At 40.5% G+C, this 16,717-nt stretch overlaps 2 protein-coding genes across 2 annotated transcripts in view; both read right to left on the bottom strand.

The window, feature by feature from the left end:
- LOC311286239 (NACHT, LRR and PYD domains-containing protein 1 homolog) overlaps positions 1 to 16,717 on the bottom strand; it is an 88,182-nt gene that overhangs the window by 15,618 nt on the left and 55,847 nt on the right. The gene's annotated exons all lie outside the window — the stretch shown is intronic.
- LOC311286259 (NLR family CARD domain-containing protein 3-like) lies at positions 4,628 to 8,507 on the bottom strand (the record flags this gene model as incomplete). The annotated part of the gene is made up of 3 exons (XM_084402393.1): positions 8,381 to 8,507; positions 7,002 to 7,216; positions 4,628 to 6,488 (listed from the first exon to the last, which is right to left on the bottom strand). The coding sequence occupies exons 2-3, from the start codon at positions 7,178 to 7,180 to the stop codon at positions 4,628 to 4,630; spliced, it is 2,040 nt and encodes a 679-aa protein (XP_084258519.1). The 5' UTR covers positions 7,181 to 7,216; positions 8,381 to 8,507.

Here is a 16,717-nt window from a genome sequence, read left to right as displayed (position 1 = left end):
CAGTTTAAAACTAGATTAAAGTCGCATCTCTTCAGCCAGGCATTCATATAATATTTTTAATCTTACAGTTCAAATTACAATCCGGCCTCTACTTAATAAAAGCCAGAGGAGAACTGGCCCCCGACTGAGCCTGGGTTCTCCCAAGGTTTTTTTTCTCCATTGGGTCACCTGATGGAGTTTTAGGACACCATTAGGTCACCTGATGGAGTTTTTCGGTTCCTTGCCACTGTTGCCCTTGGCTTGCTCAGTTGGGGATATTCTGGGGATATTTAATTTGATTTTATCAATCAATAAATTCCACTAGAAACAAACCTTGTTGTATTATTTTAATTTAATACTGTGAAGCTGCTTTGATACAATCTGTATTGTGAAAAGCGCTATACAAATATACTTGACTTGACTAGTGTTACCAAACTATACAGGAGATAAAACGTGTTTTATTTGACTTGACTGTACTTTTATTTAATCCAAAACTGCATTCATATTTAATTTTAAGAGGGCTTTTTAAGCCCTTAGGAGTTATCCAGCCAAGAATAAGCCTAGAACTGCTTTTCTGACGGACTGATATTAATGACATCATGACGGCTTTTTATTTCTCATCTCCATAAATATATCTAGTAGTAAAGCTAATGCAAGGGCTAGAAATCAATTAATTCTTTGCTGATACTTCCTCGTCATCATGGAGAGCACAGTTCACACCGCTTTCTCCTTTCCACAAGCGCTTGCTCTTTTTTAACATTTAATTTTGTATTCAAATTACTAAATTCTTTTGACATAAGAGGTCTTTGTACCATTGAAACATCCAGCAAGTTTCACAGCTTAAAACGTCATAAAAAAAAATAAAATAATAAATAAATAAAATTGTGTTCAACCAAGCTCCAAAAACGGCTTGTTAGAATATTGTGGGTTTTGTGACGTCACATGGGCAAATACATTCGCATCAACAAATGTTGTTTTTTTCAGAGAGAGTTTGCAAAGAAACTTGTGCAAAGATAAAGCAGCAACTGTACTGGATCTGACAGCAGCTTGATCTCAAAGCAAAAGTATTTTGATTAAAAAAAACGTAAGCAGTTTAATAATTCTGTCTATAAATGGCCGTTTTATACGGGTGTTTTCAAAAACACAGGGGGGGCATTGATACTTTTTCCTATGCAGTGACATTAGCAAATTACATCACTGGTGTTTACTGAGAGCCGCCGCTTGAACACGGATCATTTCAGAAAGAGGGTCAGAATGAGGTTGGAAAATCTTTATTCAGATTTATGGATTATTAACAGTTCAAATCGGGGGTGCCAAACTCAGCTCCTGATTAGCTGTATCAGGTGTGTTTAATTAGGATTGAAGATAAACTGTGATCCTCTAGGGCAGTGGTTTTCACACTTTAAGAGCAACCTTTTTTTCTTTTTTAAATTGACACAACCCATATTGACCCATCATATTTAGATTAGTTAAATTCAACAGCAAAAGTTACAATAATTGTATAAAATCTAAACATTTAGTGAAAAACATTATTTAGTGGAGATGGAGAACAAAAAAGTGAATAAGTGTAGCACTAAATCTGTTAAATGTTACTCACTGCTTTTTGTATTGCTGTAATATATACTGTAAAATGAAAAGACATTTCTTTTATATGTTTAGCGCAGCTGTTTAATGAGGCAGCAACATATTACAGATAGGACAGAACAAGAAAGGCTATTAATAATCTTTCATTGCCCAAAAGTATTATAATATGAAAGGCTCCAATACAGAGCGGCACAAAGCGCTTATGCGTATCCCGTGTGCAGAATGATGCGCTTGAAGCAACATGGAGTCACAGCGCTTCACATTGAAAACCTCAAAGCAAAAAGGGAAGAGATTTGATGCGTAGTTCCGGTATTATATGAATGCAATAGTTTATTGAGCCTTTTCTTTTTAACAGTTTAAACATGTCAGTTACTGTGCGCGTGAAGAACAAGTATAGCGCTCTCTACTCCAGTGTGGTGATCTAAAAGACACCGGGAGAAAGTTACATGAACAGCAATAAACTCCAGAAAGATAAAGTCATTTTAAGCAAAACCATAGACCTTTCTCTACAGATCAAGTATAACAATAGTAACATTGACTCATCTTGGAGAGAGTTTCATCATGTTGACTGCCGTAACCGAACGCGGCGCGCTGTTTGAGTGCTGGATGGAGAATGACTGACAGCCGCAGCGGAGGGAAGCACTTACTTGAGTTTAACGACTTCAATATTAATCATTAAATCACTTTATCACATTAAACTATGGAGTGGCTTTAGAACACTTATAATATAGTGCGCGGAAAGTTGACGGTTCTTTATAATGTTTTTGTAGCTTTTGTGAGGCTTAACAATAACACAGAATAGTATACGCACAATATCAGATTTGGATGCCGATAGTGAGTATCGGATCGGCGCATCTCTATTCAAAACTGCTATTAAGTATTTAAATTAATTTGTGTACACTCACAATAAACCAGAACACTGTGGCTTTGTAAAATAAACAGGATGTGTTTCTGTCATCTCGGTTTCCTTCCCGTCAACTAGTTTGTGGAGCGCTTCACAGAAATAAACCAAACTCAGCAGAATACTGTCACACAGCTTTTTCTTTTCTTTTGTTAATCTGTTAATTATTGAAGTTTAATATATTTAGCATATTTATTCCTTTTATACAGCCTATAGACTATGACTTTATGAAGACAAATTATTATTTTAATTTTAAATGTAACTCCATTCTCCTTAAATCATCCTGGCGACCCAGAGTTTGGAAACCTGTGCTCTAGGGAACTGAGTTTGGCTCCACTAGTATAAGTGAACCTCAGGGAATATAATAATAATGTAAAAACTAGTAGTGGGCATAGATTAATTTTTTTAATCTAGATTAATCTCATTGTAATCTTGGAATTAATCTAGATTAATCTCACTGTAATCTTGGAATTAATCTAGATTAATCTTGATTAAAATGGCTCATTTGAATTCTGCCGAAGGCATTCAGAATATGTGCTACCCAAATAACGACTAAAAGGCTGTTTACACCTGGCCACTTCATGCGTTTTCTCAGATCGTGAAGAGACCAGGTGTAAATGCCCTCCGAAACGCATTCGAGACAGATTTGAATCCGATCGCTCACACCACTTCAGGAGGAGGTCTGGGCCGCACTCCAGACCATCTGGACAAGTGTAAATGCATCTGGTTGTTGAAACCACATATGTAAATTGTACTTCTCCCAAAAAAACATATGTAATGTTATAGCCAGATATGACGACGCTACTGAACACGCATCACCGCAGATGAGCAGCTGTGCATCTATTCATTAAGCCAACGTGCAAACTATCGCAAATCAAAGTGAAAGTAAGTCACAGACGCTTAACACTTTTAGTTTAGGGTCTAATACTCACTATTAACTTGTTTTATTAACATGCAGATGGCAGGGTTTTTTCATCACTGAGGTCCCGAGTGTGAGATATGCTAGTTAGGGGGGTTCAGGGGCACCCCCGAGATAATTCTTATTTCTCTGATCTACATATGTGCATTTTAAGATGTTTGGAAAACAAAAAATTGGATAACAATAGCTTTAAAACCATGTCAGTGGGCAGCTGATTATTTTTCTCTCCTCATCAGCATCACACTCCTATTCTCTTAGTTTTTCTCTTGCTCTGTCTCTTCCCCTCCTAAAGCTGAGCTTTGACTGATAGAGGCTTTTCATTTTTGTCTGTCAGTGAAGAAAGTAAACAAAGGGTCAAACTGATAGGCTGATTTATGAATCATTTTCTCAGATGCATTAATTTACTGAAAGCTACTAGGAAAGCTAACCCTAGGTAGCCTAACTAAGTTTATTAAATTAATTTACAATATGTACACATTCATTATTGATCTTATTCCTAATACAGGGCCATAGACAGGGCTTTATAATCAAAGAGGTCCTACATTTACATTTACATTTATTCATTTAGCTGACGCTTTTATCCAAAGCGACTTACAATTGCTATATATGTCAGAGGTCGCACGCCTCTGGAGCAACTAGGGGTTAAGTGTCGTGCTCAGGGACACATTGGTGTCTCACAGTGGATTCGAACCCGGGTCTCTCACACCAAAGGCATGTGTCTTATCCATCAACCTACAAATTGTATATTAATACAATTATATCAGACGAGCACCACAGACCAATGAGTGACAGACCAATGAGACTCAGATGAACACACACACACACACACACACACACACCGTCCTCTGTTTCTGACGTGCGCTCTGCTCGGCGCCGCTGCGGATTGAAGTTGAAGAGCGCGCTGGATCTGATTATAACGAGACTGAAGCGAACACTATTTCAGATAGCCCGTCGGGCAGGCCGGTTATGCATTTTGGTAGCCCGACTGGAAAACACAATAGCCCCGGGACGTCGGGCAGGCGATTTTGCGAGCCCTGAGCTGTAGTACTCCGCTTCGCCTCGTGACCGCATTACCACCTCGGGTGTGCATTATTTTTCTAATAATTCAACGGCCTGTCGTCAATTATTCCTTACATGTTAACGCCGATAACGGCCCACCACTAGTAAAAACTCCATGTCATGACCCCTGTAAAGATGTAAGATGCATTATTAAAAGGATTCTTTAGCTATTAATGATTAAACACTCACAGAGCTTTTCTGCAGTTGACCACAGCTGGTACCAGTCTTCTTCTCCCCTCAGCTGATGTGTTGTATTTCATGAGGTTCAGCTCATCCAGCGCCTCCTCTGAGATCTGAAGCATGTAGGAGATTGTAGAGCAGTGAGCAGAAGAGAGTTTCTCCTCTGAGTGTTTGTCTGATTTCACAAACTCCTGAATCTCTCTGGACAGAGTCTGATCTTTCACTTCCAGCAGACAGAGGAACAGATTGATGGACTGATCAGCTGAGAGATCATTAATATTCCACTTATCTTTGATCTTGTCTTTAATGTACTGTGTGGTTCTCCTAATGGTCTCTGAGCTGTTCTCTGTGTGTGTCAGTAGATCCTGTAAGAGTCTCTGATTGGACTCCAGTGAGACGCCCAGCAGGAACCGCAGGAACAGATCCAGCCGTCCATTCTTTCTCCTGAGGGCTTTATCTACTGCTGATGTTAGTAGATCATACAGAGAGACTTTAGATCTGAATACATCCAGAAGCTGCAGTGGTTTCTTGTTCTTCATTAAATAGCAGTAAAACACATAGAAAGCAGCGAGAAACTCCTGAACGCTCAGATGAATGAAGCTGTAGACTTTCCTCTGATGAATCACTGATTCCTCCTTAAAGATCTCAGTGCAAATCCCAGAATGCACTGAGGCGTCAGTGACGTCTATGCCGCTCTCAATCAGGTCCTCCTCATAGAACATCACATTGCCCTTCATCAGCTGATGGAAAGCCACTTCAGCAAGTTTCACAATCACTTCTCTGTTGGACTGCAGGAGTTTCTCTGGATCTCTCTCTTCATACTTCTGATTCCTCATGTTGATCTGAATCAGCAGGAAGTGGATGTACATTTCAGTCAGAGTTTGAGGGATTTCTGCACTCAGATCTTCTTCCAGGAGCTTCTGAAGCACAGTGGAGGAGATCCAGCAGAAGACGGGTATGTGGCACATGATGTGGAGGCTTCTTGCTCTTCTGATGTGTGAGATGATTCTGCTGGCTTGATGCTCGTCACTGATTCTCTTCCTGAAATATTCCTCCTTCTGAGGCTCATTGAATCCCTGAATCTCTGTCAGACGGTGGATGTATTTGGAGGGGATCTGATTGGCTGCTGCTGGTCTGGAGGTGATCCAGATGAGAGCCGAGGGAAGCAGATCTCCTTTCATGAGCTTTGACATCAACACACCCACTGATGAAGTCTCAGTCACATCAGAAACTTTCTTTTTGCCTGAAAACATCAGTGTGATTCTGCTTTCATCCAGACCATCAAAGATGAACACAACTTTACACTCCTCATAAATCTCTGAGTCCAGATCTTGAAGTTCAGGATGAAAGTCCAGCAGAAGTCTGTGAAGACTGTACTGATGATCTCGGATCAAGTTCAGCTCTCGAAATGGAAGCACAAACATGAAATCTACATCCTGATTGTCTTTTCCCTCGGCCCAGTCCAGAATGAACTTCTGCACAGAGACGGTTTTCCCGATTCCAGCGATGCCTTTAGTGAGAACAGTCTTGATCTGCTCTTTCTCCTGGCGTCCTGGTTCAGGAGAGGCTTTAAAGATGTCATTGCAGTAGATTGGAGTGTCTTGTGAGTGTTGTGTTCTGGCTGTTTTCTCCATCTGTAAAACCTCATGTTCTTCATTCACTCCTTCTCTCTCTCCCTCTATGATGTAGAGCTGTGTGTAGATCCTGTTCAGGAGGGTTTCATTCTCTTGGAGTTTCAGTCCCTCAAATAATCTCTCATACTTGTTCTTCATGCTGGCTTTGTGTCTGTGTTTGACTCTCTGTAGTTCATCATTCACTGGTTGAGGAGAATCCTGGTCTCCAGTCTGATCATCTCTAGAAACTCTGCTGAGAAAAACAAAAGTGCACAGATTTAAGATCAAGAAAAATAACATAAATTAAAATCTAAATCTACACAATCTTGTCAATCTTGTATTTTCTGTACAATTAATGTGTTTCATTTCAGTTTTAGTTCAACACTATTTGCATTGCATAGCTCTCCGACTCCAGATCCTGAGAAACACAAAGAAATAATTCTTCCTGTCTGCCGATTCATTTATTTAATTAGGGCTGCAATAACTAATTGATAAAATGGATAATAATGGATGAGGTGGAACAACATTTTTTAAAATAGTGGATATTAAAAAAAATATATATATACATCCTCAAGAATTCAAATTAATTTTATTTTTGGGATTTTTCATCTGATTCATTGAAAGAATAATAATTAAATAAATCAATAAATCAACAGATTAATCCATTATAAAAATGAACATTAGTTGCAGCCCTATTAAAATATCTGATCTCTCTGTTTGTGACTCCCATAAAACAGTTAATTCACCACTACAGGTTTACACTCACCTGAGGTCAGAGGTCACCGGTTCATCACTGAGGTCAGAGGTCACTGCTTTATCACTGGGGTCAGAGGTCACTGGTTCATCACTGAGTTTAGGAGGCTTATCCATGGACCCGTCACTCTTCACAGACACACAGCTGGGATCTGGAGATGAAGATCTCTCACAGCTCTCTCTGTTCTCCATAATGAGAAACTGACTTCAGATCTGCATATGGAAACACTGAGAAAAAAAAAGACTCTTTAGTAAGACTACATTAGAGATTAAGACTATTCCAGTAAGTACAGTAAAATCAAATCCCAATACTACACACACAATGACTCTCTAGAGATGTGTGTGTGTTCAGACTGTAGTTGCAGCAGATTGTGGAGGATCCTTTTCTTCTGAAGTCCATAAAGTACTGGTTTACTGTGGAAGAACTGGTCTGACTGCACAAAGGCCAGATGTGAACCTCTGAGATGAAGTGGATCAGTGCTTCAGTCTCCATTACCCACCGTCAGTGTCTCACTGATGCTCTTGAGTCTCACTGAACACTGAACTTCAACAGCAGGAGGAAAAGCCTGAATCTCTCTCTGTTCAGAAGCTTCATGTGTTTCTGCTGCTGTAGAGAGACTCACTGACAGCTTCTCTGTGTCAGAGCTCATATCACACTAACTGATCAGCACATTTGATGAAGAACTCTCTGAACGCTTCCACATCCAGCCGGTTACACTTTTATAATGATTAATAGTTGCTCTCCCTCCATAATAATGAGTTTTCATGCAGTTAAATAATCAGATGCAAGAAATACAATCACTATGAATCACAACAACTCAGATTTCAGTCATAATGTTTCACAAATTGTGAAATGAGTTGAAAAGGTCTATTAGGGTCAAATTAAATCCATTTAACTTTTTCAAAATTGCACATTGTTGCTTCTTTATTATTATTGTTAATATTTAGTATTTTCACATAGGTGAAATAAAGCATTAGCATAAATAATGTATCATATTATTTACTTGGCTTCTTCCTTTAAATATCACAATCCAGACACTTTAATTGGAGAGTATAGATTTTCTGTAGCGATCAGAAATACATCAGTGTGTCATAATCAATCTCCTCACTAAAGCTGATCGTCTGTGAGTCGACGCCTGGCCTTCAGGAGACCGGAAGTGTTCAGGTTTACATGTTTACTTTCCACCTCTGAATATTTCATATTGTAAAAAATTCCAGAATCCCTAGAGCTCGATATTATTATAATCCTGAAGATGAACTTGTTCACTTTTACATGCGTCACAAGTCCAAAAAATGACCGTTAAAATTTGATGATCGAGTTTAATATGATAGCGACGAGAAAACATTTTACAATAATATGGCATGATATCTGAAACAGATAAATGAACTTACCGTGATGTGATAACTATATATGTTTCAAGACTTCTGAAGGTGAATTTACATTTCCTCAGGATCTTCTTTACTTTCGGTTTCTGAATGCGCATGCGCAGAGGGCTCAGATATCAACGATAAACCCCGCCCATCTCTCTTCTTCTTCATTCAGTGTTCTGGCGGGTTTAGTTCTGTCGTGAAGGATGTTTAGCGCCTCCTACTGTATACTGGAGTGTGTGACATCATGACTTCCTCAATCTCTAAGCTCAGAAATGCTGTAATAATGGCGTTAGACTTCTCTTTACATCTGTAAATATCATCAAGCTGGTTTTGTCATTTATGAAGCAAACAGTTTGATCATCTGAGAGATTTCCAGGGGTCTGTGATTATAAGAGCAGAAGTTTCATTAATTACTGCCTTTTCCTCAGTTTTACTCACTTAGTTTCTCATTCATTTACCAATATCACATTTAACTAACTCCCAATTATTACTAAAACAGCGTTCATTACAGCTTTTTTACAATAATGGTTAAGAAAATATGTAACTTTAAGCTTGTGGTATTATATAAGACAGATATTTAACATCAGTATGATGGTTTAATGAGTGCTTACAGAGAGCTTAGTCTTTATATAGATAGCCGTACAGTCAGTCAGGAGAACTGAAGAATATCAGCTAAAATATTGTGAATATCACTAGATTCAGAGATCAGCTAAAAGTCTATATGAGAGGAATGAGAAGCGCTCTTGTTTCTCCAGGTTAAAGCTTTAGTATCAGTGAATCTGGTCCTCCAGACATCAGTCACATCAAGTCTCTCCAGGAATGGAGAAAAATGATCATCTGAAAAGTGTTTTACATTAAATCGTTTTGTTCATAGTCGATTAAACGGCCCTCGTGTGTTAAACAGGACAGTCCAGTGTGCGCTCATGTAGAATATATAAGGGCGCTTTCACACTTGGCTCGATTGCCTGTTCTGAACCCGAGTTCGAGAAAGAGTTAATGATGTTGATGTGCCTATAGTGTTATTAGGGGATGCTGCTCTCGTATCCTCTTCTCAGATGGGTAATGAAACCATACGCAGAACACAGAGGAACAACACCGGCACAGGCTGTCTTCAGCCACAGGCTAAGCAAGGCACGCATGACCATCGAGAGAGCTTTGGGCCGTCTCAAGGGGAGATGAAGAGGGACGACTGTGACATCAAACATATCAACACTACCATCACTGTGTGTCGTGTGCTTCACACTTTCTGTGACATTCACAATGAGGACTATGATGAAGACTATGATGAAGACAATGATGAAGACTATGATGAAGACAATGATGGAGTAAATGAGTCCAATGATTCAATGACCTTCAGTCAAACAACACTGCCAACTCCATTAGAGATGTCCTATGCTCTTATTTCTCAAGTGTTCAATTGTGCTCTCCATCTTTTGATAAGATAACTGAACACTGAAACAAGAAACAACTCAAAATGATTAAAACAAAAAAACATGATTTAGTGAATTAAGCATGAACTTTCCTTTAACTGTCATCATTTAGTTCATAATTTAAACATGTTTCGTTTTCTATTCATTACTATGTCATTCATTCTATTAATTGAATTGTATATTCCATTGATGTAATTAAGGTTATTGTGTGAAATATGTTTTAAACAGAGCTGGAAGATCTGTACAATCACTACTGGATACTCTATATGTGAGCTAGACTAGAGAAATGTGCTATTGCTTTAACATATCAGTGTAAGTGTTTGTGTATTTCACAACTCATGTTGCTGTTTTGTATGACAACAACTTGTTCACATTATAAGTTAATCTGTCAAAAGAAGGGAGACAAGAAACATGTCAAGAACTTTTATTGAAAGTACAATAAGATTAAAAATTAATCACCATTTTTTAAAAAGAAACGCAATAAGCTGCTTGTTTTTACACCATGCTTTCAGTTACTAACAAAATTAAGAATAGGATTATGCATTCATGATTAATGTCCATTTTATCAATTGTACATTTAGTAATAGCATAAGCCACAGGTTAGAGCAATATAGCGTTACTCACTGCTCGTTAGCTCATCTGTAGTTTGGGATGAAGGTTCTGGAGCTGGCAGATCTTCTTGTTGGTCGTCAGCATGGAAGGATGGTGTCGGTGGATGCGATTCGCTTATGTTTTGAGGGTCACTTGTGGGCCTAGAACCAATAATGTTGTCGATCGCATCAAACCACGGAAACTTCTCCTTCTCTTCTGTTGAGCTTCCAGTCTTTCTGAGGGAGTCGCGTATTTTCAGATATTGCTGTCGGAGTTTTTTACCTTCACGCGACATTGATCCGGCGTTCTTGTGATTCCCCTCGTTTTCAGGTGCTCGCTGAACATTTAGAAAATGTTAGCATTTTTATGTGTGTTTTCCAGTTGTGATTGTATGTTTTCGTCAGCCTATACAGCTAACAAGGTTTCAGTTTCATCAGAAGACCGAAGTAAACCCTTTCCGCTCATTCTGAAGGTGACGCGTGTGCGACAGACGACTGTCCCGACGACCACATTATACGTCATCAATAGCGGTTCACTTCCGCGGTTTGGTTCGACAGCGTTCACATCAAACCAAACTCTAGCACCAAAAGTGCTAGTGTGAAAGCGCCCTAAATCTCAGTAATCGACACATTACCAGAGCTTTACTCTTATTATTATCCGCTTCTACACCTAAAAATGATGGCATTACTCTCACATATGTTCATAACGTCATGAAAGTCAGTTGTGGTGAAGTAAAAGCACAGAGGTAGTGATGAAGTTTCCCTCAGAAAAGCTCCTGTCAGACTCCCTTTGCGAGCGCTGAGTGATCAACGTTTAACGGTTTTGTCTCCATTCACTGAAATAAAGAGCAGCACAGACACCATTAATAACTGAGAGAATGAAAAACACTAATGCCTCATAACCCAAGAAAGACTAAATAAGGCCGAGTCTGAAACTACAGTCTCTACTGAGAATCAAAGCTTGTTGAGATTGAAACAAACACTCGCTGATATCTGATGTCTTCCTTCCAGATGATTCTGTCTAATCTGAGGAGGATTCGTTACCATCAGAAATATTTCACACACTTCAGTCTGTCATATTGACCCTGAACACCTTCTGTGTGTCTTTGATTATAAACACACACAAATATGATCTTTGTCATGTTCATGATAGAGATATAGGCACAGAGGCTGGCTGGTGTGTGTGTGTGTGTGTGTGTGTGTGTGTGTGTGTGTGTGTCGCTCCTGTCATATAAAGCTGTTGTGCTCGTGGAGATCTAATAAAGGATAAAACACCATCATTTCAGAAGAAGATGTTGTGGTGATGAAGGCAGCAGATTGAGCTCTGAAGCTCCTGAAAGACTGGAATTACACCGTGATCATCTGTGTTTAACAGCGATACTGTGAGTGTGTGTACCGTCGCTGATCTGCACAATTCATTTAGTGTCAGACAGTGTGTGGAGAAATAAAGCACACTATCAGGAGATCGTCTGTGTGTTTCATTCTGCTGATCTCTCATCACATTCATGATCATTCATACTGTCATCATGTAACGGAGTTTAAATAATGCTGTTAAATTCATGCATTAATTGGGAAAACTCGACATTGGCTGTTGCGTCCCTTGCATTTGCTTGCGTGATATTAAGGGCGGAGCTACGTCACCAGCAGCAGAGTTTCACATCTCTCGCTGCTGGTAAGTCGCATCAATAAGCGCTGCGTCATAAAAACTGAGTTTAGATTGTTTTCGAGTGTAAGGTTGGACTTTTAAACTACACACAAGTTTACTTCATGTGCCTGCCAGCCCCTAGTTCTATCAGTCGAGTCAAATGTGTTATTTGCGATGATGAAATGTGATGAGAGTGTGTGTGTTAACCTGCTTGTGAACTCCGAATCTCTGATTTCATTTAAGATCTATGAGCAACATTGATGCGTGATGCACTGTCCTTTAACCAGCTTTTGGTCCTGTTTGTCCCAGGTATGTTTTATATTCGGATTTGTCATGTTCTGTGTAAGAATATATTAGTCGAACTGAGTGTTAGCATTATCACATGTGCTATGTGCTCTCACGTGCTCGCACGTGCTGAACTGTGTAACTGCGCCATTTTAGGTGGCCGTTCTTTTCTTTCTGTATTCCATTTTATACAAAAATATACAAAATGATGGTTGCTTAAATTTAGTTCTCTGCATTTATGTGAATTGATGAGAAATGACAACAGAGAAAGTGATGTATATTTTATTTCTTTAATGTATGTTTTATTTTGAGTTTAATTCCACTATACGATCACTTTGTAAAAATGTATTCAGCAGAGTTTCACATCTCTCGCTGCTGATCTATGAGCAACATTGATGCGTGATGCACTGTCCTTTAACCAGCTTTTGGTCCTGTTTGTCCCAGTCTGTCTGTTCCAGGCCCAGTAAAGATCTTGAGTAACCATCCACCTGCTCTCCGTGTGATTCCATCCACACACAAACACACACAGTCACATTGGTGCCGTGACCCGTTGTTTCTTCAATCAAGATGTTTCCTGAAGCGGCCGAGGGTTCATCTTAAAGTTTCCGCTGGAGTCAGGTGGACACAATTTTGTTCAGGAACAGTGTTTTTTTTTTTTTGAAAGAAAAGAGACTATTTTTTTTATATAGAGACTGCACTCAAGCAATTTGCAACATTTGCTAAGGACAATTTGCTATAGAGACAACAGCACATTTTAGGTTTTTGATATATTGTATTAATTTTTTTTTACAAGTACTGATATTCATTATGAGTGGTTTTGATAATTATCACACCCCAGTCTGTAGTAGTAAAGGTAGAGGGTGGGGTTTATTGAAAGTGCCAAAGACATTACAGTTCAGTGGGCCTGGTGTACAGAATGAAGCTCATGTAGCCATAGACAGTAACACTTCAAGTTCAGATCCATTAGTTTGTGAGGGCCTATCCACAAGTTATGAATCAGATGCTTCAAGAGGACAGCAGGGTGTGTTTTCGTCTACTCCATACCCTAATTCACAGCCACCAAATGTAATCACTGCAATGACTGACATAATCAGCCAAGTTGGTCAGCAAATTGCTGATAGCATTGTCACCAGACTAAGCCCAACACGTAAAGTTGATGCACATTCAGTTGACAATTCTTCCAAAAATGTGACTGCAGATGGATCAGCTTCACAAATGCTGGACCTGATACAAAGCCAGTTGTCCTTTTCCAGAAATGTTAGAGAACCTCCTAACTTCAGGGGAGAAGTTTCTGATGCTGTTGACTTAAATGAGTGGATAGATATCATGAGAGACTATATAAAACGCAATAATTTGAGGAAAGAGAATCAAGCGGAGGAGATTATGGCCCATCTGAGAGGCAAAGCAAGGGATGTGGTCAAGTTTGGCATAAGAAACTGTGACATTGACATTGTGCATAACCCTGATGCAATCTTTAGTATTCTCAGGAAACACTTCGAAGCTGCTCCTTGTTCTCCTCTCCCACTGGCTGACTTTTATACCACCTTACCCAGACCAGATGAGGATGCCTATGAGTACTGGATCAGGCTAAACCGTGCAGTTGACGTCGCTGCTGAGCGCTTGAAAGAACAGGGTAAAGTACTGGATTGTCCAGGAACAGAGGTAACACGCATGTTCATCAGACACTGCCCGTGTAAAGAGCTTGCCATCACCTTTCGTTCTAAAACAATTGCCGCATGGTCTGTGCGAGAGGTCCAAGATATTTTGAACGAATATCACTCTGATTCCAGTCTTGCACCAGCAGTAAGAAATGCAGCACCCACTAAAATTCCTGTGAACAGAACTGAAGTGGAACTGTCATCTGCAGTACTTCCAGCTCCTTCTGATGTCCAGCATTCCAGGTCTCTGGAAGCATCTGCTTTAGAGCGAGTCATGAGCTTATTGGAAAAAGTCCTGTTAAAAGAATCTGCCAGCAAAGAGCCAAGTTCACGCGTGAAGCCCAAAGTGAGTCTACCTCGAGTAAAAGGCCTCAATGACCTGCCATGCACTGTCTGTTCGAGCCCTGATCATTCTGGCCTCACGCATTGTCTTGAGAAAAAGTTGTGCTTCCAGTGTCACTCTCCTGACCATTCCCGCTTTGTCTGTCCTGAGAGAGTGAAATCTCCGTCTTCTCAAGGGCTGGGAAACTAGAAGATCTGCACTCAAGGGAGGACGGTGTGGATCGTGATTTTATTCCTCCAAACCAGTGTTGTATGAATGACCCAACCTCAGTTTATAGACTTTCTAGTTCTGTTGAGCCTGCAGGGAAAACTTTAATTTTTCAGAACACGCACAGAGTACAGCGAATTGATAGTCTGTTTTACACACCGGCAACAGTATGGGGCGACCTTCAGCTGAAAGCTATGGTTGACAGTGGCTCCATGGCATGCACAATGAGTGAAGCTGCTGAACGTCTCTTGTTACAGTACAGGCCTGATTTACGAAATTTCCCTGCCAGTGATGTTGTCATAATTGGTTGTGGTGGACAGCGTGTTACACCGAAAGTGATGTATGAGCTTGAGCTCGCAGTTTATGCCTGCAAGATGGTTGTTCCAGTTTTAGTGGTCCCAGGGCAAACCGACGATTTGATCCTGGGCAGCAATGCTATCAAGTGGCTGATTCAAAAAATGAAAGAGACCGACGGATACTGGAGACTCGTGTCCAGCCCGGTTAACTCTGAAGATGTTGAATGTCACCAATTCCTGTCTCTGCTTTCAAATGTGGAACGATGGAAGGGTGAAGACATACCTGATAGAGTGGGCACTGCTAAGTTGAAGGAGAAAATAACTCTAGAACCGCACCATGAACATCTCGCTTGGGCTCAGCTTCCTGAGTCAACAGCTGTTTCTGTGGGGAGCACAGTCATTGTTGAGCCAACCCTCTGTAAGTGCCGTCCAAGGAACGTGATCATAGGGAGAGTCATCACACCTATGTGGGGCAGTAGATGGGTGCCGTTCAAAATAATGAACCCTACAGACAAAGTAATCATTCTTAAGAAAAACACAAAGATTGTGGATGTTTTTACTTGTATTGCTGTGGAAGAGTTGTCTACACCTGAGTCCCTGAAGAGTAACGTTCAGTGTGCTGCAAGTCCTGTAAATCATGTACGGACCAGTGATGAAAGGAGAAACGTGCTGGATAAATTAGAACTGCGGGATCTGGATCTGGATCATTGTGAGGTGTCAGAGGAGTGGAAGGATAGACTTCTGAACCTCATTGAAAAGTACGAGTCAACCTTTTCACGTGGAAAAATGGATTGTGGAGAAGCCACCGACTTTGTTCACAAAATCCACTTGGTGGACGAGAAGCCATTTCGACTCCCTTACCGACGTGTAGCCCCCAGCCACTATGATAAGCTGCGCACTTCCTTGAATGAGATGGAAGTAAAAGGCATCATAAGGAAGTCTCAGAGTGAATATGCATCGCCGCTAGTTTTAGTGTGGAAAAAGAATGGTGACCTTCGTATTTGTACAGATTTTAGATGGCTGAATGCGAAGACAGTGAAGGACGCTCACCCACTTCCACATCAAGCGGATGCACTCGCAGCTTTGGGAGGTAACGTTTTCTTTTCAACCATGGACTTGACTTCTGGCTTTTATAATGTCCCCTTGTTTGAAGAGCATAAGAAGTACACTGCCTTTTCCTCTCCTTTCGGCCTCCACGAGTACAATCGTCTACCTCAGGGTTTGACCAACAGTCCAGCAACCTTTATGAGGATGATGATGTCCATTTTCGGGGATGAAAATTTCACAAGCCTTCTCTGCTACTTGGACGATCTGATGGTCTTTGCTCCAAGTGAGCAAATAGCTCTTGACCGACTGGAACTTGTTTTCTCACGCCTGTCTAAGCACAACTTAAAGCTAGCGCCAAAGAAGTGTATGTTCCTCAGGAGATCTGTCAGGTTCTTGGGACACATTGTCACTGGGAATGGTGTCCAGACCGACCCAGAAAAGGTGAAGGTGATCAGTGACATCCAGACTACTGACCTCATGGAAGCGGATGGCATAACCCCTTCTCAAAAGAAGATCAGATCTTTCCTGGGTATGATTTTATATTATCAGCATTTCATTATAGACTGTTCTGCTAAGGCGAAACCTCTTTTTAGTCTCTTATCAGGTCAGTCACAGAAAAGAGCTCAGAGGAAGTGTGGTCGGATGAGGAAGCCACTCAGTGTCGTGAAGCTTTCACCCGAGGATTGGACTAGTGAATGTCGTACTGCTTTCGAAACTTTAAAGCAAGACTTACTGCACAGTGTTACTCTAGCACACCCAGATTTCAGTCATCCCTTTATTCTCTCTGTTGATGCTTCATTTGATGGCATAGGAGCTGTGTTATCTCAGGTGCCCCCTGGGGAGAAAATTGCACGTCC

Source organism: Rutilus rutilus, assembly GCF_951802725.1.
Source record: "Rutilus rutilus genome assembly, chromosome: 2".
Classification (NCBI taxonomy): Eukaryota; Metazoa; Chordata; class Actinopteri; order Cypriniformes; family Leuciscidae; genus Rutilus; species Rutilus rutilus.
This window is presented reverse-complemented; position numbering and strand designations above follow the sequence as displayed.